Genomic DNA, 21908 nt, shown 5'->3' with positions numbered 1-21908 from the left:
TGTTCACTCTATTGGTTTCAGAACAAACGTGAGAAAGCCATAAATATCGTTTCAGTAAAAAAAGGGTTAAGGTAGGGAGTAGGGACTGATAAAAAGGGGGTGTGAGATAGTGGAGAGTGAGAGGGTTGTAGAGAGGTGAATAAACATCCCATAACAGTGTGTTGTAGAGAGGTGGATGAATACCCCATACCAGTGTGTTGTAGAGAGAAGTATAAACATCCCATACCAGTGTGTTGTAGAGAGGTGGATGAATATCCCATACCAGTGTGTTGTAGAGAGGTGGATGAATACCCCATACCAGTGTGTTGTAGAGAGGTGTATAAACATCCCATACCAGTGTGTTGTAGAGAGGTGGATGAATATCCCATACCAGTGTGTTGTAGAGAGGTGGATGAATACCCCATACCAGTGTGTTGAAGAGAGGTGTATAAACATCCATACCAGTGTGTTGTAGAGAGGTGGATGAATATCCCATACCAGTGTGTTGTAGAGAGGTGTATAAACATCCCATACCAGTGTGTTGTAGAGGGGTGGATGAATATCCCATACCAGTGTGTTGTAGAGAGGTGTATAAACATCCCATACCAGTGTGTTGTAGAGAGGTGTATAAACATCCCATACCAGTGTGTTGTAGAGAGGTGGATGAATATCCCATACCAGTGTGTTGTAGAGAGGTGGATGAATATCCCATACCAGTGTGTTGTAGAGAGGTGGATGAATATCCCATACCAGTGTGTTGTAGAGAGGTGGATGAATATCCCATACCAGTGTGTTGTAGAGAGGTGGATGAATATCTCATACCAGTGTGTTGTAGAGAGGTGGATGAATATCCCATACCAGTGTGTTGTAGAGAGGTGTATAAACATCCCATACCAGTGTGTTGTAGAGGGGTGGATGAATATCCCATACCAGTGTGTTGTAGAGAGGTGTATAAACATCCCATACCAGTGTGTTGTAGAGAGGTGTATAAACATCCCATACCAGTGTGTTGTAGAGAGGTGGATGAATATCCCATACCAGTGTGTTGTAGAGAGGTGGATGAATATCCCATACCAGTGTGTTGTAGAGAGGTGGATGAATATCCCATACCAGTGTGTTGTAGAGAGGTGGATGAATATCCCATACCAGTGTGTTGTAGAGAGGTGGATGAATATCTCATACCAGTGTGTTGTAGAGAGGTGGATGAATATCCCATACCAGTGTCCAGCAGCAGTTTGACCACAGGGAAGTTGGAGTGGGACACGCTGTAGTGGAGCGCTGTGTTGCCGTTACCATCGGCCAGGTTTACGATGTAACGCAGGAGGGTTGGCGTGGCGATGCCCACCTCTCTCAGGTAGAGGGTGACGGTGTCGGCCAGCGAGTCCTTCTGACTGGACAAACGGAACCACTCCTGGTACAACACGGTCAGGATGTGTCTCTGAAGACAGGGAAAGAACACACACTATTAGAGACAACAAACATTGAGACACACGGAACCACTCCTGGTACAACACCATCACAAGAGTCTATAAAAAGGGGAAAACAAGAGTTAGGGTTGAACCAGGATGTGGACATAAAGCTAGGGTTAGGTTGAAGGTTGAGGGCGGAGGCTAGGGTTGAACCAGGATGTGGACATAAAGCTAGGGTTAGGTTGAAGGTTGAGGGCGGAGGCTAGGGTTGAACCAGGATGTGGACATAAAGCTAGGGTTAGGTTGAAGGTTGAGGGCGGAGGCTAGGGTTGAACCAGGATGTGGACATAAAGCTAGGGTTAGGTTGAAGGTTGAGGGCGGAGGCTAGAGTTGAACCAGGATGTGGACATAAAGCTGGGGTTAGGGTTGAACCAGGATGTGGACATAAAGCTAGGGGTAGGGTTGAACCAGGATGTGGACATAAAGCTAGGGTTATGGTTGAACTAGGATATGGACACAAAGCTAAGGTTAAGGGTTAACGCTAGGGTTAGAGTTGAACCAGGATGTGGACAAAAAGCTAGAGTTAGGGTTAGGGTTGAACCATGATGTTGACAGAAAACTAGGGTTAGGGTTAGAGTTTGTTAGCGATTGTACTTTTTCAATTTGTTTTTAGGTATTTGTTCAGTTTTATTGAAAGGGACAGAAATTAGATGGAGGGTTCATAGTGTAGCTGGGAGACAGATGGAGGGTACATAGTGGAGCTGGGAGACAGATGGAGGGTTCTTAGTGAGCTGGGAGACAGATGGAAGGTTCATAGTGGAGCTGGGAGACAGATGGAGGGTTCATAGTGGAGCTGGGAGACAGATGGAGGGTTCATAGTGGAGCTGGGAGACAGATGGAGAGTACATAGTGGAGCTGGGAGACAGATGGAGGGTTCATAGTGAGCTGGGAGACAGATGGAGGGTTCATAGTGGAGCTGGGAGACAGATGGAGGGTTCATAGTGGAGCTGGGAGACAGATGGAGGGTTCATAGTGGAGCTGGGAGACAGATGGAGGGACATAGTGGAGCTGGGAGACAGATGGAGGGACATAGTGGAGCTGGGAGACAGATGGAGGGACATAGTGGAGCTGGGAGACAGATGGAGGGTTCATAGTGGAGCTGGGAGACAGATGGAGGGACATAGTGGAGCTGGGAGACAGATGGAGGGACATAGTGGAGCTGGGAGACAGATGGAGGGACATAGTGGAGCTGGGAGACAGATGGAGGGACATAGTGGAGCTGGGAGACAGATGGAGGGACATAGTGGAGCTGGGAGACAGATGGAGGGTGAATAGTGGAGCTGGGAGACAGATGGAGGGTTCATAGTGAGCTGGGAGACAGATGGAGGGACATAGTGGAGCTGGGAGACAGATGGAAGGACATAGTGGAGCTGGGAGACAGATGGAGGGACATAGTGGAGCTGGGAGACAGATGGAGGGACATAGTGGAGCTGGGAGACAGATGGAGGGACATTGTGGAGCTGGGAGACAGATGGAGGGACATTGTGGAGGTGGGAGACAGATGGAGAGTTCATAGTGAGCTGGGAGACAGATGGAGGGTTCATAGTGAGCTGGGAGACAGATGGAGGGTACATAGTGGAGCTGGGAGACAGATGGAGGGTTCTTAGTGAGCTGGGAGACAGATGGAAGGTTCATAGTGGAGCTGGGAGACAGATGGAGGGTTCATAGTGGAGCTGGGAGACAGATGGAGGGTTCATAGTGGAGCTGGGAGACAGACGGAGGGTACATAGTGGAGCTGGGAGACAGATGGAGGGTTCATAGTGAGCTGGGAGACAGATGGAGGGTTCATAGTGGAGCTGGGAGACAGATGGAGGGTTCATAGTGGAGCTGGGAGACAGATGGAGGGTTCATAGTGGAGCTGGGAGACAGATGGAGGGTTCATAGTGAGCTGGGAGACAGATAGAGGGTTCATAGTGAGCTGGGAGACAGATGGAGGGTTCATAGTGGAGCTGGGAGACAGATGGAGGGTTCATAGTGGAGCTGGGAGACAGATGGAGGGTTCATAGTGGAGCTGGGAAACAGATGGAGGGTTCATAGTGAGCTGGGAGACAGATGGAGGGTTCATAGTGGAGCTGGGAGACAGATGGAGGGACATAGTGGAGCTGGGAGACAGATGTAGGGACATAGTGGAGCTGGGAGACAGATGGAGGGACATAGTGGAGCTGGGAGACAGATGGAGGGTTCATAGTGGAGCTGGGAGACAGATGGAGGGACATAGTGGAGCTGGGAGACAGATGGAGGGACATAGTGGAGCTGGGAGACAGATGGAGGGTTCATAGTGGAGCTGGGAGACAGATGGAGGGACATAGTGGAGCTGGGAGACAGATGGAGGGTGAATAGTGGAGCTGGGAGACAGATGGAGGGTTCATAGTGAGCTGGGAGACAGATGGAGGGACATAGTGGAGCTGGGAGACAGATGGAAGGACATAGTGGAGCTGGGAGACAGATGGAGGGACATAGTGGAGCTGGGACACAGATGGAGGGACATAGTGGAGCTGGGAGACAGATGGAGGGACATTGTGGAGCTGGGAGACAGATGGAGGGTTCATAGTGGAGCTGGGAGACAGATGGAGGGTTCATAGTGGAGCTGGGAGACAGATGGAGGGACATAGTGGAGCTGGGAGACAGATGGAGGGACATAGTGGAGCTGGGAGACAGATGGAGGGACATAGTGGAGCTGGGAGACAGATGGAGGGACATAGTGGAGCTGGGAGACAGATGGAGGGACATAGTGGAGCTGGGAGACAGATGGAGGGTGAATAGTGGAGCTGGGAGACAGATGGAGGGTTCATAGTGAGCTGGGAGACAGATGGAGGGACATAGTGGAGCTGGGAGACAGATGGAAGGACATAGTGGAGCTGGGAGACAGATGGAGGGACATAGTGGAGCTGGGAGACAGATGGAGGGACATAGTGGAGCTGGGAGACAGATGGAGGGACATTGTGGAGCTGGGAGACAGATGGAGGGACATTGTGGAGGTGGGAGACAGATGGAGAGTTCATAGTGAGCTGGGAGACAGATGGAGGGTTCATAGTGAGCTGGGAGACAGATGGAGGGTACATAGTGGAGCTGGGAGACAGATGGAGGGTTCTTAGTGAGCTGGGAGACAGATGGAAGGTTCATAGTGGAGCTGGGAGACAGATGGAGGGTTCATAGTGGAGCTGGGAGACAGATGGAGGGTTCATAGTGGAGCTGGGAGACAGACGGAGGGTACATAGTGGAGCTGGGAGACAGATGGAGGGTTCATAGTGAGCTGGGAGACAGATGGAGGGTTCATAGTGGAGCTGGGAGACAGATGGAGGGTTCATAGTGGAGCTGGGAGACAGATGGAGGGTTCATAGTGGAGCTGGGAGACAGATGGAGGGTTCATAGTGGCGGGAGCGTGGGGCAGGAGCGGGAGCAGATGGAGGGTCTGGGAGCGGGACGTGGAGGGTCGGAGCTGGGAGACAGATGGAGGGTTCATAGTGGAGCTGGGAGACAGATGGAGGGACATAGTGGAGCTGGGAGACAGATGTAGGGACATAGTGGAGCTGGGAGACAGATGGAGGGACATAGTGGAGCTGGGAGACAGATGGAGGGTTCATAGTGGAGCTGGGAGACAGATGGAGGGACATAGTGGAGCTGGGAGACAGATGGAGGGACATAGTGGAGCTGGGAGACAGATGGAGGGTTCATAGTGGAGCTGGGAGACAGATGGAGGGACATAGTGGAGCTGGGAGACAGATGGAGGGTGAATAGTGGAGCTGGGAGACAGATGGAGGGTTCATAGTGAGCTGGGAGACAGATGGAGGGACATAGTGGAGCTGGGAGACAGATGGAAGGACATAGTGGAGCTGGGAGACAGATGGAGGGACATAGTGGAGCTGGGACACAGATGGAGGGACATAGTGGAGCTGGGAGACAGATGGAGGGACATTGTGGAGCTGGGAGACAGATTAAGGGACATTGTGGAGCTGGGAGACAGATGGAGGGACATTGTGGAGCTGGGGAGACAGATGAAGGGTTCATAGTGATGTTGGGAGACAGATTGAGGGTTCATAGTGAGCTGGGAGACAGATGGAGGGTTCATAGTGGAGCTGGGAGACAGATGGAGGGTTCATACTGAGCTGGGAGACAGATGGATGGTTCATAGTGGAGCTGGGAGACATATGGAGGGTACATAGTGGAGCTGGGAGACAGATGGAGGATTCATAGTGAGCTGGGAGACAGATGGAGGGTTCATAGTGGAGCTGGGAGACAGATGGAGGGTTCATAGTGGAGCTGGGAGACAGATGGAGGGTTCATAGTGGAGCTGGGAGACAGATGGAGGGTTCATAGTGAGCTGGGAGACAGATGGAGGGTTCATAGTGGAGCTGGGAGACAGATGGAGGGACATAGTGGAGCTGGGATACAGATGGAGGGTTCATAGTGGAGCTGGGAGACAGATGGAGGGACATAGTGGAGCTGGGAGACAGATGGAGGTTCATTGTGAGCTGGGAGACAGATGGAGGGTTCATAGTGGACTTGGGAGACAGATGGAAGGACATAGTAGAGCTGGGAGACAGATGGAGGGTTCAAAGTGAGCTGGTAGACAGATGGAGGGACATATTGGAGCTGGGAGATAGATGGAGGGACATAGTGTAGCTGGGAGACAGATGGAGGGTTCATAGTGTAGCTGGGAGACAGATGGAGGGTTCATAGTGGAGCTGGGAGACAGATGGAGGGTACATAGTGGAGCTGGGAGACAGATGGAGGGTTCATAGTGAGCTGGGAGACAGATGGAGGGTTCATAGAGGAGCTGGGAGACAGATGGAGGGTTCATAGTGGAGCTGGGAGACAGATGGAGGGTTCATAGTGGAGCTGGGAGACAGATGGATGGTTCATAGTGAGCTGGGAGACAGATGGAGGGTTCATAGTGGAGCTGGGAGACAGATGGAGGGACACAGTGGAGCTGGGAGACAGATGGAGGGACATAGTGGAGCTGGGAGACAGATGGAGGGACATAGTGGAGCAGGGAGACAGATGGAGGGTTCATAGTGGAGCTGGGAGACAGATGGAGGGACATAGTGGAGCTGGGAGACAGATGGAGGGACATAGTGGAGCTGGGAGACAGATGGAGGGACATAGTGGAGCTGGGAGACAGATGGAGGGACATAGTGGAGCTGGGAGACAGATGGAGGGACATAGTGGAGGTGGGAGACAGATGGGTTCATAGTGGAGCTGGGAGACAGATGGAGGGACATAGTGATCTGGGAGACAGATGGAGGGTTCATAGTGAAGCTGGGAGACAGATGGAGGGTTCATAGTGAGCTGGGAGACAGATGGAGGGTTCATAGTGGAGCTGGGAGAAAGATGGAGGGACACAGTGGAGCTGGGAGACAGATGGAGGGACATAGTGGAGCTGGGAGACAGATGGAGGGACAAAGTGGAGCTGAGAGACAGATGGAGGGACATAGTGGAGCAGGGAGACAGATGGAGGGACATAGTGGAGCTGGGAGACAGATGGAGGGACATAGTGGAGCTGGGAGACAGATGGAGGGACATTGTGGAGCTGGGAGACAGATGGAGGGACATTGTGGAGGTGGGAGACAGATGGAGAGTTCATAGTGAGCTGGGAGACAGATGGAGGGTTCATAGTGAGCTGGGAGACAGATGGAGGGTACATAGTGGAGCTGGGAGACAGATGGAGGGTTCTTAGTGAGCTGGGAGACAGATGGAAGGTTCATAGTGGAGCTGGGAGACAGATGGAGGGTTCATAGTGGAGCTGGGAGACAGATGGAGGGTTCATAGTGGAGCTGGGAGACAGACGGAGGGTACATAGTGGAGCTGGGAGACAGATGGAGGGTTCATAGTGGAGCTGGGAGACAGACGGAGGGTACATAGTGGAGCTGGGAGACAGATGGAGGGTTCATAGTGAGCTGGGAGACAGATGGAGGGTTCATAGTGGAGCTGGGAGACAGATGGAGGGTTCATAGTGGAGCTGGGAGACAGATGGAGGGTTCATAGTGGAGCTGGGAGACAGATGGAGGGTTCATAGTGAGCTGGGAGACAGATAGAGGGTTCATAGTGAGCTGGGAGACAGATGGAGGGTTCATAGTGGAGCTGGGAGACAGATGGAGGGTTCATAGTGGAGCTGGGAGACAGATGGAGGGTTCATAGTGGAGCTGGGAAACAGATGGAGGGTTCATAGTGAGCTGGGAGACAGATGGAGGGTTCATAGTGGAGCTGGGAGACAGATGGAGGGACATAGTGGAGCTGGGAGACAGATGTAGGGACATAGTGGAGCTGGGAGACAGATGGAGGGACATAGTGGAGCTGGGAGACAGATGGAGGGTTCATAGTGGAGCTGGGAGACAGATGGAGGGACATAGTGGAGCTGGGAGACAGATGGAGGGACATAGTGGAGCTGGGAGACAGATGGAGGGTTCATAGTGGAGCTGGGAGACAGATGGAGGGACATAGTGGAGCTGGGAGACAGATGGAGGGTGAATAGTGGAGCTGGGAGACAGATGGAGGGTTCATAGTGAGCTGGGAGACAGATGGAGGGACATAGTGGAGCTGGGAGACAGATGGAAGGACATAGTGGAGCTGGGAGACAGATGGAGGGACATAGTGGAGCTGGGACACAGATGGAGGGACATAGTGGAGCTGGGAGACAGATGGAGGGACATTGTGGAGCTGGGAGACAGATGGAGGGACATTGTGGAGCTGGGAGACAGATGGAGAGTTCATAGTGAGTTGGGAGACAGATTGAGGGTTCATAGTGAGCTGGGAGACAGATGGAGGGTTCATAGTGGAGCTGGGAGACAGATTGAGGGTTCATACTGAGCTGGGAGACAGATGGATGGTTCATAGTGGAGCTGGGAGACATATGGAGGGTACATAGTGGAGCTGGGAGACAGATGGAGGATTCATAGTGAGCTGGGAGACAGATGGAGGGTTCATAGTGGAGCTGGGAGACAGATGGAGGGTTCATAGTGGAGCTGGGAGACAGATGGAGGGTTCATAGTGGAGCTGGGAGACAGATGGAGGGTTCATAGTGAGCTGGGAGACAGATGGAGGGTTCATAGTGGAGCTGGGAGACAGATGGAGGGACATAGTGGAGCTGGGATACAGATGGAGGGTTCATAGTGGAGCTGGGAGACAGATGGAGGGACATAGTGGAGCTGGGAGACAGATGGAGGTTCATTGTGAGCTGGGAGACAGATGGAGGGTTCATAGTGGACTTGGGAGACAGATGGAAGGACATAGTAGAGCTGGGAGACAGATGGAGGGTTCAAAGTGAGCTGGTAGACAGATGGAGGGACATATTGGAGCTGGGAGATAGATGGAGGGACATAGTGTAGCTGGGAGACAGATGGAGGGTTCATAGTGTAGCTGGGAGACAGATGGAGGGTTCATAGTGGAGCTGGGAGACAGATGGAGGGTACATAGTGGAGCTGGGAGACAGATGGAGGGTTCATAGTGAGCTGGGAGACAGATGGAGGGTTCATAGAGGAGCTGGGAGACAGATGGAGGGTTCATAGTGGAGCTGGGAGACAGATGGAGGGTTCATAGTGGAGCTGGGAGACAGATGGATGGTTCATAGTGAGCTGGGAGACAGATGGAGGGTTCATAGTGGAGCTGGGAGACAGATGGAGGGACACAGTGGAGCTGGGAGACAGATGGAGGGACATAGTGGAGCTGGGAGACAGATGGAGGGACATAGTGGAGCTGGGAGAGAGATGGAGGGACATAGTGGAGCTGGGAGACAGATGGAGGGACATAGTGGAGGTGGGAGACAGATGGGTTCATAGTGGAGCTGGGAGACAGATGGAGGGACATAGTGATCTGGGAGACAGATGGAGGGTTCATAGTGAAGCTGGGAGACAGATGGAGGGTTCATAGTGAGCTGGGAGACAGATGGAGGGTTCATAGTGGAGCTGGGAGAAAGATGGAGGGACACAGTGGAGCTGGGAGACAGATGGAGGGACATAGTGGAGCTGGGAGACAGATGGAGGGACAAAGTGGAGCTGAGAGACAGATGGAGGGACATAGTGGAGCAGGGAGACAGATGGAGGGACATAGTGGAGCTGGGAGACAGATGGAGGGACATAGTGGAGCTGGGAGACAGATGGAGGGACATTGTGGAGCTGGGAGACAGATGGAGGGACATTGTGGAGGTGGGAGACAGATGGAGAGTTCATAGTGAGCTGGGAGACAGATGGAGGGTTCATAGTGAGCTGGGAGACAGATGGAGGGTACATAGTGGAGCTGGGAGACAGATGGAGGGTTCTTAGTGAGCTGGGAGACAGATGGAAGGTTCATAGTGGAGCTGGGAGACAGATGGAGGGTTCATAGTGGAGCTGGGAGACAGATGGAGGGTTCATAGTGGAGCTGGGAGACAGACGGAGGGTACATAGTGGAGCTGGGAGACAGATGGAGGGTTCATAGTGAGCTGGGAGACAGATGGAGGGTTCATAGTGGAGCTGGGAGACAGATGGAGGGTTCATAGTGGAGCTGGGAGACAGATGGAGGGTTCATAGTGGAGCTGGGAGACAGATGGAGGGTTCATAGTGGAGCTGGGAGACAGATGGAGGGTTCATAGTGAGCTGGGAGACAGATAGAGGGTTCATAGTGAGCTGGGAGACAGATGGAGGGTTCATAGTGGAGCTGGGAGACAGATGGAGGGTTCATAGTGGAGCTGGGAGACAGATGGAGGGTTCATAGTGGAGCTGGGAAACAGATGGAGGGTTCATAGTGAGCTGGGAGACAGATGGAGGGTTCATAGTGGAGCTGGGAGACAGATGGAGGGACATAGTGGAGCTGGGAGACAGATGTAGGGACATAGTGGAGCTGGGAGACAGATGGAGGGACATAGTGGAGCTGGGAGACAGATGGAGGGTTCATAGTGGAGCTGGGAGACAGATGGAGGGACATAGTGGAGCTTGGAGACAGATGGAGGGACATAGTGGAGCTGGGAGACAGATGGAGGGTTCATAGTGGAGCTGGGAGACAGATGGAGGGACATAGTGGAGCTGGGAGACAGATGGAGGGTGAATAGTGGAGCTGGGAGACAGATGGAGGGTTCATAGTGAGCTGGGAGACAGATGGAGGGACATAGTGGAGCTGGGAGACAGATGGAAGGACATAGTGGAGCTGGGAGACAGATGGAGGGACATAGTGGAGCTGGGACACAGATGGAGGGACATAGTGGAGCTGGGAGACAGATGGAGGGACATTGTGGAGCTGGGAGACAGATGGAGGGACATTGTGGAGCTGGGAGACAGATGCAGAGTTCATAGTGAGTTGGGAGACAGATTGAGGGTTCATAGTGAGCTGGGAGACAGATGGAGGGTTCATAGTGGAGCTGGGAGACAGATGGAGGGTTCATACTGAGCTGGGAGACAGATGGATGGTTCATAGTGGAGCTGGGAGACATATGGAGGGTACATAGTGGAGCTGGGAGACAGATGGAGGATTCATAGTGAGCTGGGAGACAGATGGAGGGTTCATAGTGGAGCTGGGAGACAGATGGAGGGTTCATAGTGGAGCTGGGAGACAGATGGAGGGACATAGTGGAGCTTGGAGACAGATGGAGGGACATAGTGGAGCTGGGAGACAGATGGAGGGTTCATAGTGGAGCTGGGAGACAGATGGAGGGACATAGTGGAGCTGGGAGACAGATGGAGGGTGAATAGTGGAGCTGGGAGACAGATGGAGGGTTCATAGTGAGCTGGGAGACAGATGGAGGGACATAGTGGAGCTGGGAGACAGATGGAAGGACATAGTGGAGCTGGGAGACAGATGGAGGGACATAGTGGAGCTGGGACACAGATGGAGGGACATAGTGGAGCTGGGAGACAGATGGAGGGACATTGTGGAGCTGGGAGACAGATGAAGGGTTCATAGTGAGTTGGGAGACAGATTGAGGGTTCATAGTGAGCTGGGAGACAGATGGAGGGTTCATAGTGGAGCTGGGAGACAGATGGAGGGTTCATACTGAGCTGGGAGACAGATGGATGGTTCATAGTGGAGCTGGGAGACATATGGAGGGTACATAGTGGAGCTGGGAGACAGATGGAGGATTCATAGTGAGCTGGGAGACAGATGGAGGGTTCATAGTGGAGCTGGGAGACAGATGGAGGGTTCATAGTGGAGCTGGGAGACAGATGGAGGGTTCATAGTGGAGCTGGGAGACAGATGGAGGGTTCATAGTGAGCTGGGAGACAGATGGAGGGTTCATAGTGGAGCTGGGAGACAGATGGAGGGACATAGTGGAGCTGGGAGACAGATGGAGGGTTCATAGTGGAGCTGGGAGACAGATGGAGGGACATAGTGGAGCTGGGAGACAGATGGAGGTTCATTGTGAGCTGGGAGACAGATGGAGGGTTCATAGTGGACTTGGGAGACAGATGGAAGGACATAGTAGAGCTGGGAGACAGATGGAGGGTTCAAAGTGAGCTGGTAGACAGATGGAGGGACATATTGGAGCTGGGAGATAGATGGAGGGACATAGTGTAGCTGGGAGACAGATGGAGGGTTCATAGTGTAGCTGGGAGACAGATGGAGGGTTCATAGTGGAGCTGGGAGACAGATGGAGGGTACATAGTGGAGCTGGGAGACAGATGGAGGGTTCATAGTGAGCTGGGAGACAGATGGAGGGTTCATTGAGGAGCTGGGAGACAGATGGAGGGTTCATAGTGGAGCTGGGAGACAGATGGAGGGTTCATAGTGGAGCTGGGAGACAGATGGATGGTTCATAGTGAGCTGGGAGACAGATGGAGGGTTCATAGTGGAGCTGGGAGACAGATGGAGGGACACAGTGGAGCTGGGAGACAGATGGAGGGACATAGTGGAGCTGGGAGACAGATGGATGGTTCATAGTGGAGCTGGGAGACAGATGGAGGGACATAGTGGAGCTGGGAGACAGATGGAGGTTCATTGTGAGCTGGGAGACAGATGGAGGGTTCATAGTGGACTTGGGAGACAGATGGAAGGACATAGTAGAGCTGGGAGACAGATGGAGGGTTCAAAGTGAGCTGGTAGACAGATGGAGGGACATATTGGAGCTGGGAGATAGATGGAGGGACATAGTGTAGCTGGGAGACAGATGGAGGGTTCATAGTGTAGCTGGGAGACAGATGGAGGGTTCATAGTGGAGCTGGGAGACAGATGGAGGGTACATAGTGGAGCTGGGAGACAGATGGAGGGTTCATAGTGAGCTGGGAGACAGATGGAGGGTTAATTGAGGAGCTGGGAGACAGATGGAGGGTTCATAGTGGAGCTGGGAGACAGATGGAGGGTTCATAGTGGAGCTGGGAGACAGATGGATGGTTCATAGTGAGCTGGGAGACAGATGGAGGGTTCATAGTGGAGCTGGGAGACAGATGGAGGGACACAGTGGAGCTGGGAGACAGATGGAGGGACATAGTGGAGCTGGGAGACAGATGGAGGGACATAGTGGAGCAGGGAGACAGATGGAGGGTTCATAGTGGAGCTGGGAGACAGATGTAGGGACATATTGGAGCTGGGAGACAGATGGAGGGACATAGTGGAGCTGGGAGACAGATGGAGGGACATAGTGGAGCTGGGAGACAGATGGAGGGTTCATAGTGGATTTGGGAGACAGATGGAGGGACATAGTAGAGCTGGGAGACAGATGGAGGGTTCAAAGTCAGCTGGTAGACAGATGGAGGGACATATTGGAGCTGGGAGATAGATGGAGGGACATAGTGTAGCTGGGAGACAGATGGAGGGTTCATAGTGTAGCTGGGAGACAGATGGAGGGTTCATAGTGGAGCTGGGAGACAGATGGAGGGTACATAGTGGAGCTGGGAGACAGATGGAGGGTTCATAGTGAGCTGGGAGACAGATGGAGGGTTCATAGAGGAGCTGGGAGACAGATGGAGGGTTCATAGTGGAGCTGGGAGACAGATGGAGGGTTCATAGTGGAGCTGGGAGACAGATGGATGGTTCATAGTGAGCTGGGAGACAGATGGAGGGTTCATAGTGGAGCTGGGAGACAGATGGAGGGACACAGTGGAGCTGGGAGACAGATGGAGGGACATAGTGGAGCTGGGAGACAGATGGAGGGACATAGTGGAGCAGGGAGACAGATGGAGGGTTCATAGTGGAGCTGGGAGACAGATGGAGGGACATAGTGGAGCTGGGAGACAGATGGAGGGACATAGTGGAGCTGGGAGACAGATGGAGGGACATAGTGGAGCTGGGAGACAGATGGAGGGTTCATAGTGAAGCTGGGAGACAGATGGAGGGTTCATAGTGAGCTGGGAGACAGATGGAGGGTTCAGAGTGGAGCTGGGAGAAAGATGGAGGGACACAGTGGAGCTGGGAGACAGATGGAGGGACATAGTGGAGCTGGGAGACAGATGGAGGGACAAAGTGGAGCTGAGAGACAGATGGAGGGACATAGTGGAGCAGGGAGACAGATGGAGGGTTCATAGTGGAGCTGGGAGACAGATGGAGGGACATAGTGGAAAAGGGAGACAGATGGAGGGACATAGTGGAGCTGGGAGACAGATGGAGGGACATTGTGGAGCTGGGAGAAAGATGGAGGGACATAGTGGAGCTGGGAGACAGATGGAGGGACAGAGTGATCTGGGAGACAGATGGAGGGTTCATAGTGAAGCTGGGAGACAGATGGAGGGTTCATAGTGAGCTGGGAGACAGATGGAGGGTTCATAGTGGAGCTGGGAGAAAGATGGAGGGACACAGTGGAGCTGGGAGACAGATGGAGGGACATAGTGGAGCTGGGAGACAGATGGAGGGTTCATAGTGGAGCTGGGAGACAGATGGAGGGTTCATAGTGGAGCTGGGAGACAGATGGAGGGTTCATAGTGGAGCTGGGAGACAGATGGAGGGACATAGTGGAGCTGGGAGACAGATGGAGGTTCATTGTGAGCTGGGAGACAGATGGAGGGTTCATAGTGGACTTGGGAGACAGATGGAAGGACATAGTAGAGCTGGGAGACAGATGGAGGGTTCAAAGTGAGCTGGTAGACAGATGGAGGGACATATTGGAGCTGGGAGATAGATGGAGGGACATAGTGTAGCTGGGAGACAGATGGAGGGATCATAGTGTAGCTGGGAGACAGATGGAGGGTTCATAGTGGAGCTGGGAGACAGATGGAGGGTACATAGTGGAGCTGGGAGACAGATGGAGGGTTCATAGTGAGCTGGGAGACAGATGGAGGGTTCATTGAGGAGCTGGGAGACAGATGGAGGGTTCATAGTGGAGCTGGGAGACAGATGGAGGGTTCATAGTGGAGCTGGGAGACAGATGGATGGTTCATAGTGAGCTGGGAGACAGATGGAGGGTTCATAGTGGAGCTGGGAGACAGATGGAGGGACACAGTGGAGCTGGGAGACAGATGGAGGGACATAGTGGAGCTGGGAGACAGATGGAGGGACATAGTGGAGCAGGGAGACAGATGGAGGGTTCATAGTGGAGCTGGGAGACAGATGGAGGGACATAGTGGAGCTGGGAGACAGATGGAGGGACATAGTGGAGCTGGGAGACAGATGGAGGGACATAGTGGAGCTGGGAGACAGATGGAGGGTTCATAGTGGATTTGGGAGACAGATGGAGGGACATAGTAGAGCTGGGAGACAGATGGAGGGTTCAAAGTCAGCTGGTAGACAGATGGAGGGACATATTGGAGCTGGGAGATAGATGGAGGGACATAGTGTAGCTGGGAGACAGATGGAGGGTTCATAGTGTAGCTGGGAGACAGATGGAGGGTTCATAGTGGAGCTGGGAGACAGATGGAGGGTACATAGTGGAGCTGGGAGACAGATGGAGGGTTCATAGTGAGCTGGGAGACAGATGGAGGGTTCATAGAGGAGCTGGGAGACAGATGGAGGGTTCATAGTGGAGCTGGGAGACAGATGGAGGGTTCATAGTGGAGCTGGGAGACAGATGGATGGTTCATAGTGAGCTGGGAGACAGATGGAGGGTTCATAGTGGAGCTGGGAGACAGATGGAGGGACACAGTGGAGCTGGGAGACAGATGGAGGGACATAGTGGAGCTGGGAGACAGATGGAGGGACATAGTGGAGCAGGGAGACAGATGGAGGGTTCATAGTGGAGCTGGGAGACAGATGGAGGGACATAGTGGAGCTGGGAGACAGATGGAGGGACATAGTGGAGCTGGGAGACAGATGGAGGGACATAGTGGAGCTGGGAGACAGATGGAGGGTTCATAGTGAAGCTGGGAGACAGATGGAGGGTTCATAGTGAGCTGGGAGACAGATGGAGGGTTCAGAGTGGAGCTGGGAGAAAGATGGAGGGACACAGTGGAGCTGGGAGACAGATGGAGGGACATAGTGGAGCTGGGAGACAGATGGAGGGACAAAGTGGAGCTGAGAGACAGATGGAGGGACATAGTGGAGCAGGGAGACAGATGGAGGGTTCATAGTGGAGCTGGGAGATAGATGGAGGGACATAGTGGAAAAGGGAGACAGATGGAGGGACATAGTGGAGCTGGGAGACAGATGGAGGGACATTGTGGAGCTGGGAGAAAGATGGAGGGACATAGTGGAGCTGGGAGACAGATGGAGGGACAGAGTGATCTGGGAGACAGATGGAGGGTTCATAGTGAAGCTGGGAGACAGATGGAGGGTTCATAGTGAGCTGGGAGACAGATGGAAGGTTCATAGTGGAGCTGGGAGAAAGATGGAGGGACACAGTGGAGCTGGGAGACAGATGGAGGGACATAGTGGAGCTGGGAGACAGATGGAGGGTTCATAGTGGAGCTGGGAGACCGATGGAGGGACATAGTGGAGCTGGGAGACAGATGGAGGGTTCATAGTGATCTGGGAGACAGATGGAGGGACATAGTGGAGCTGGGAGACAGATGAAGGGTTCATAGTGAGCTGGGAGACAGATGGAGGGTACATTGTGGAGCTGGGAGACAGATGGAGGGTTCATAGTGGAGCTGGGAGACAGATGGAGGGTTCATAGTGGAGCTGGGAGACAGATGGAGGGACATAGTGGAGCTGGGAGACAGATGGAGGGTTCATAGTGGAGCTGGGAGACAGATGGAGGGTTCATAGTGGAGCTGGGAGACAGATGGAGGGTTCATAGTGGAGCTGGGAGACAGATGGAGGGTTCATTGTGAGCTGGGAGAGAGATGGAGGGACATAGTGGAGCTGGGAGACAGATGGAGGGTTCATAGTGGAGCTGGGAGACAGATGGAGGGACATAGTGGAGCTGGGAGACAGATGGAGGGTTCATAGTGGAGCTGGGAGACAGATGGAGGGACATAGTGGAGCTGGGAGACAGATGGGGGTTCATAGTGAGCTGGGAGACAGATGAGGGACAAGTGGAGCTGGGAGACAGATGGAGGGACATAGTGGAGCTGGGAGACAGATGGAGGGACATAGTGGAGCTGGGAGACAGATGGAGGGTTCATAGTGGAGCTGGGAGACAGATGGAGGGACATAGTGGAGCTGGGAGACAGATGGAGGGACATAGTGGAGCTGGGAGACAGATGGAGGGTTCATAGTGGAGCTGGGAGACAGATGGAGGGACATAGTGGAGCTGGGAGACAGATGGAGGGTTCATAGTGGAGCTGGGAGACAGATGGAGGGTTCATAGTGGAGCTGGGAGACAGATGGAGGGTTCATAGTGGAGCTGGGAGACAGATGGAGGGTACATAGTGGAGCTGGGAGACAGATGGAGGGACATAGTGGAGCTGGGAGACAGATGGAGGGACATAGTGGAGCTGGGAGACAGATGGAGGGTACATAGTGGAGCTGGGAGACAGATGGAGGGTTCATAGTGGAGCTGGGAGACAGATGGAGGGACATAGTGGAGCTGGGAGACAGATGGAGGGACATAGTTGAGCTGGGAGACAGATGGAGGGACATAGTGGAGCTGGGAGACAGATGGAGGGACATAGTGGAGCTGGGAGACAGATGGAGGGTTCATAGTGGAGCTGGGAGACAGATGGAGGGACATAGTGGAGCTGGGAGACAGATGGAGGGACATAGTGGAGCTGGGAGACAGATGGAGGGACATAGTGGAGCTGGGAGACAGATGGAGGGTTCATAGTGGAGCTGGGAGACAGATGGAGGGTTCATAGTGGAGTTGGGAGACAGATGGAGGGTTCATAGTGAGCTGGAAGACAGATGGAGGGACATAGTGGAGCTGGGAGACAGATGGAGGGACATTGTGGAGGTGGGAGACAGATGGAGGGTACATAGTGTGAAGACTGGTGGGGTCGAAGTCCCGCACAGGCCGGGGATCACATTATGTGACAAGAGTGGCGACTTTAACAGCGCGACCAACCTCAGGCACTACTGTTTGGACTTTAGAGGAAAAATGTTCTCACCATTTCTTTATCAGGGGTTGCCACCTCTGCCATACGATCCTTAATGTAGTGACACGCCTCCATGAAGTCCTTATCTATCGTCTCCCTGTGTATACATAACATAACATTTAGCCACCTGTCATAACATAACATTTAGCCACCTTACATAACATAACATTTATCCACCTTACATAACATAATATTTATCCACCTTACATAACATAATATTTAGTCACCTTACATAACATTTAGTCACCTTCCATAACATAACATTTAGTCACCTTTCATAGCATAACATTTGGCCACCTTTCATAACATAATATTTAGTCACCTTTCATAACATAATATTTAGTCACCTTACATAACATAACATTAAGTCACCTTTCATACCATAATATTTAGTCACCTTACATAACATTTAGTCACCTTCCATTACATAACATTTAGTCACCTTTCATAACATAATATTTAGTCAACTTTCATAACATAATGTTTAGTCACCTTACATAACATAACATTTAGCCACCTTTCATAACATAATATTTTGTCACCTTTCATAGCATAACATAATATTTAGCCACCTTTCATAACATAATATTTCGTCACCTTTCATAGCATGACATAACATTTAGCCACCTTTCATAACATAATATTTAGTCACCTTACATAACATAACATTTAGCCACCTTCCATAACATAATATTTAGTCACCTTTCATAACATGACATAACATTTAGCCACCTTTCATAACATAATATTTAGTCACCTTACATAACATAACATTTAGCCATCTTCCATAACATAATATTTAGTCACCTTTCATAACATGACATAACATTTAGCCACCTTTCATAACATAATATTTTGTCACCTTTCATAGCATGACATAACATTTAGCCACCTTTCATAACATAATATTTAGTCACCTTTCAAAGCATGACATAACATTTCTTGGTACTTTCATAACATAATATTTAGTCACCTTTCATAGCATAACATAACATTTAGTCACCTTTCCTAACAATTCATAATGACAGACAGACATATTTTAGTAATGCTGCAATGGTCGAGTCAATTATCATAAATGGCAGTCGGGAAATTAAGTGTTTCAAAAGATGTCAGGCCTTGTGATAATCATACAGTAGATCAGCATTAGAAACAAACCCCCTCAGGCCTTGTGATAATCATACAGTAGATCAGCATTAGAAACAAACCCCCTCAGGCCTTGTTTCTGAGACAGAGTCAAGAAGTCAACATATCCCACAAATCCTCCCTGTCACTGAATCATGCCTCACTCCGTGTGTGTGTGTGTGTGTGTGTGTGTGTGTGTGTGTGTGTGTGTGTGTGTGTGTGTGTGTGTGTGTGTGTGTGTGTGTGTGTGTGTGTGTGTGTGTGTGTGTGTGTGTGTGTGTGTGTGCACGAAGCAGAAGGGGTCAGCTCTTGGGGCCAGACCATTATAGGACCGGGCCCCAGCAGAGGATGGTTTTTGTATTAATGTTTCACTCAGCACCTCTCATTCTGCTCTCATTTGTCCCTGAAGACTCTAGACTGAAGGCTCTACACTGAAGGCTCCAGGCAGGATGCAGCTGGCCCTCACCTGAACAAAGACCTGGATTGTGTTTCTGACATCAGAGACGAGAGTAGACACATTGGGGATGAAGGATAGACGTAGGCTGCCATAAGGAGACCTCAGTGGGATGAGAGGGGTCTGAATAGAGGTGCCATTTATACTTGTTCGGCTAACTGTATATTTTTACATTTTCTTTGCAGATGGTTTGTTCACAGTTAATTTCATTTCAGAAGACCTCCACTGAGATGGATATTTTCTGCAAAAGTGAAGAACCTTGATCAAGAAGTCCTGTCTCACCCTGCTTCTGGCTGCTCCTCCAGGAGTGCCTGGCTGGTCTCTGGGTCCTGAGGGTCTCCCTGGCCCTCTATCTCCCCAGCCTGGGCTCCTGTTCCCTGGGCCATCTCTCCTGTGGCAGTGGCCTCTCCCTGGCCCTGGGATTCTCCAGCTCCCTCCTCCTGCTGCTCCTTCTTCTCCTGATCCTCCTGCATCTCCTCGGGCTCAGAGCTGTCCACCTCCTCGGCCTCCTCCTTCTCCTCCCCGCTCGACTCCTCCTCACTGGAGGTGGTCTCATACCTGGTCATTAACAACACAAACAAACAGCATCAATGAGACGACTGAAGTACCAAGAGACTTACAAAGTACCAAGATATGACAAGAAAAGGTAATTCAGCCCGATGTGTTCTGGCTATTTACTCACAGGGCTGGCCATTTACCTAACATTGATGTGTAACATCTTGGAATCTGTGAGCAGTGAGAACATGGCCTTGTGAAGTATATTTAGGGACATTCATCTTTAGGATGTTATGAATAGATGGTTCATGGAACTTCTATAGGGCCCTTGATCAGAGAATACAGAGAATACTGTTCCTTCATGGATGTTTGTGAACCGATCTTTCAGGAGCCGCAGAATTCACAGAATTCCTAAGGGAGAGGGGCGAATAGAGGCAGTGTAAGGAGAGTTCATGTGATCACAGTCTGAAGGAGGGAAGTCTGTGCTGTGTTCTCAAGGCAGTGTGTGTGTTTGTGTATATGTTTTCTCAAGGCTATGTTGTTATTAGGAACAAGGAGGGCATGGAGGAAACATCTGAGCAGAGGCAGGATAAAGAGCACCCACTTCCTGGTTTAGCTCAGGGGTCAGGGGAAACCATAACCTGACACAGTAAACCCTTTAGAAATCTAAAAGGTGAGAATATTCCACTCAGAAATAGTTGACGAAATCGATACAGTTGAAGTCGGAAGTTTACATACACCTTAGCCAAATACATTTAAACTCAGTTTTCACAATTCCTGACATTTAATCCTAGTAAAAATTCCCTGTCTTAGGTCAGTTAGGATCACCACTTTATTTTAAGAATGTGAAATGTCAGAATAATAGTAGAGAGAATTATTGATTTTAGCTTTTATTTCTTTCATCACATTCCCAGTGGGTCAGAAGTTTACATACACTCAATTAGTATTTGGTAGCATTGCCTTTAAATTGTTTAACTTGGGTCAAACATTTCGGGTAGCCTTCCACAAACTTCCCACAATAAGTTGGGTGAATTTCGCCCCATTCCTCCTGACAGAGCTGATGTAACTGAGTCAGGTTTGTAGGCCTCCTTGCTCGCACACGCTTTTTCAGTTCTGCCCACAAATGTTCTATAGGATTGAGTTCAGGGAATTGTGATGGCCACTCCAATACCTTGACTTTGTTGTCCATAAGCCTTTTTGCCACAACTTTGGAAGTATGCTTGGGGTCATTGTCCATTTGGAAGACCCATTTGCAACCAAGCTGTAACTTCCTGACTGATGTCTTGAGATGTTGCTTCAATATATCCACATCATTTTCTCCTCATGATGCCATCTATTTTGTGAAGTGCACCAGTCTCTCCTGCAGCAAAGCAGCCCCACAACATGATCCTGCCACCCCTGTGCTTCATGGTTGGGATGGTGTTCTTCGGCTTGCAAGCCTCCCCCTTATTCCTCCAAACATAACAATGGTCATTATGGCCAAACAGTTCTATTTTTGTTTCATCAGACGAGAGGACATTTCTCCAAAAAGTATGATCTTTTTCCCCATGTGCAGTTGCAAACCGTAGTCTGGCTTTCTAATGGCGGTTTTGGAGCAGTGGCTTCTTCCTTACTGAGCAGCCTTTCAGGTTATCTCAATATAGGACTCGTTTTACTGTGGATATAGATAATTTTGTACCTGCTTCCTCCAGCATCTTCACAAGCATCTTCACTGTTATTCTGGGATTGATTTGCACTTTTCACACCAAAGTACGTTCATCTCTAGGAGACAGAACGGGTCTCCTTCCTGAGCGGTATGACGGCTGCGTGGTCCCATGGTGTTTATACTTGCGTACTATTGTCTGTACAGATGAACGTGGTACCTTCAGGCGTTTGGAAATTGCTCCCAAGGATGAACCAGACTTGTGGAGGTCTACAATTTTTATTCTGAGGTCTTGGCTGATTTCTTTTGATTTTCCCATGATGTCAAGCAAAGAGGCACTGAGTTTGAAGGTAGGCCTTGAAATACATCCACAGGTACACCTCCAATTGACTCAAATTATGTCAATTAGCCTACCAGAAGCTTCTAAAGCCAAGACATCATTT

General features: G+C 51.2%; 1 protein-coding gene across 4 annotated transcripts in view; it reads right to left on the bottom strand.

Annotated features, from left to right (window-relative positions):
* Positions 1-21908, bottom strand: part of kank4 (KN motif and ankyrin repeat domains 4) — a 160162-nt gene that overhangs the window by 24102 nt on the left and 114152 nt on the right. For all 4 annotated transcript variants that reach the window (XM_045687830.2, XM_045687829.2, XM_045687831.2 and 1 more), the window contains 3 exons: positions 19611-19886; positions 17765-17849; positions 1198-1417 (listed from right to left, as the gene is read on the bottom strand). In XM_045687830.2, coding sequence (XP_045543786.2) covers positions 1198-1417; positions 17765-17849; positions 19611-19886 — 581 coding nt within the window. The remainder of the gene's footprint in view (positions 1-1197; positions 1418-17764; positions 17850-19610; positions 19887-21908) is intronic.

This window comes from Salmo salar, chromosome 10 (assembly GCF_965601325.2).
Source record: "Salmo salar chromosome 10, fSalSal1, whole genome shotgun sequence".
Classification (NCBI taxonomy): domain Eukaryota; kingdom Metazoa; phylum Chordata; class Actinopteri; order Salmoniformes; family Salmonidae; genus Salmo; species Salmo salar.
Note: the sequence above shows the minus strand (reverse complement) of the source record. Positions and strands in the feature narration are given on the sequence as shown.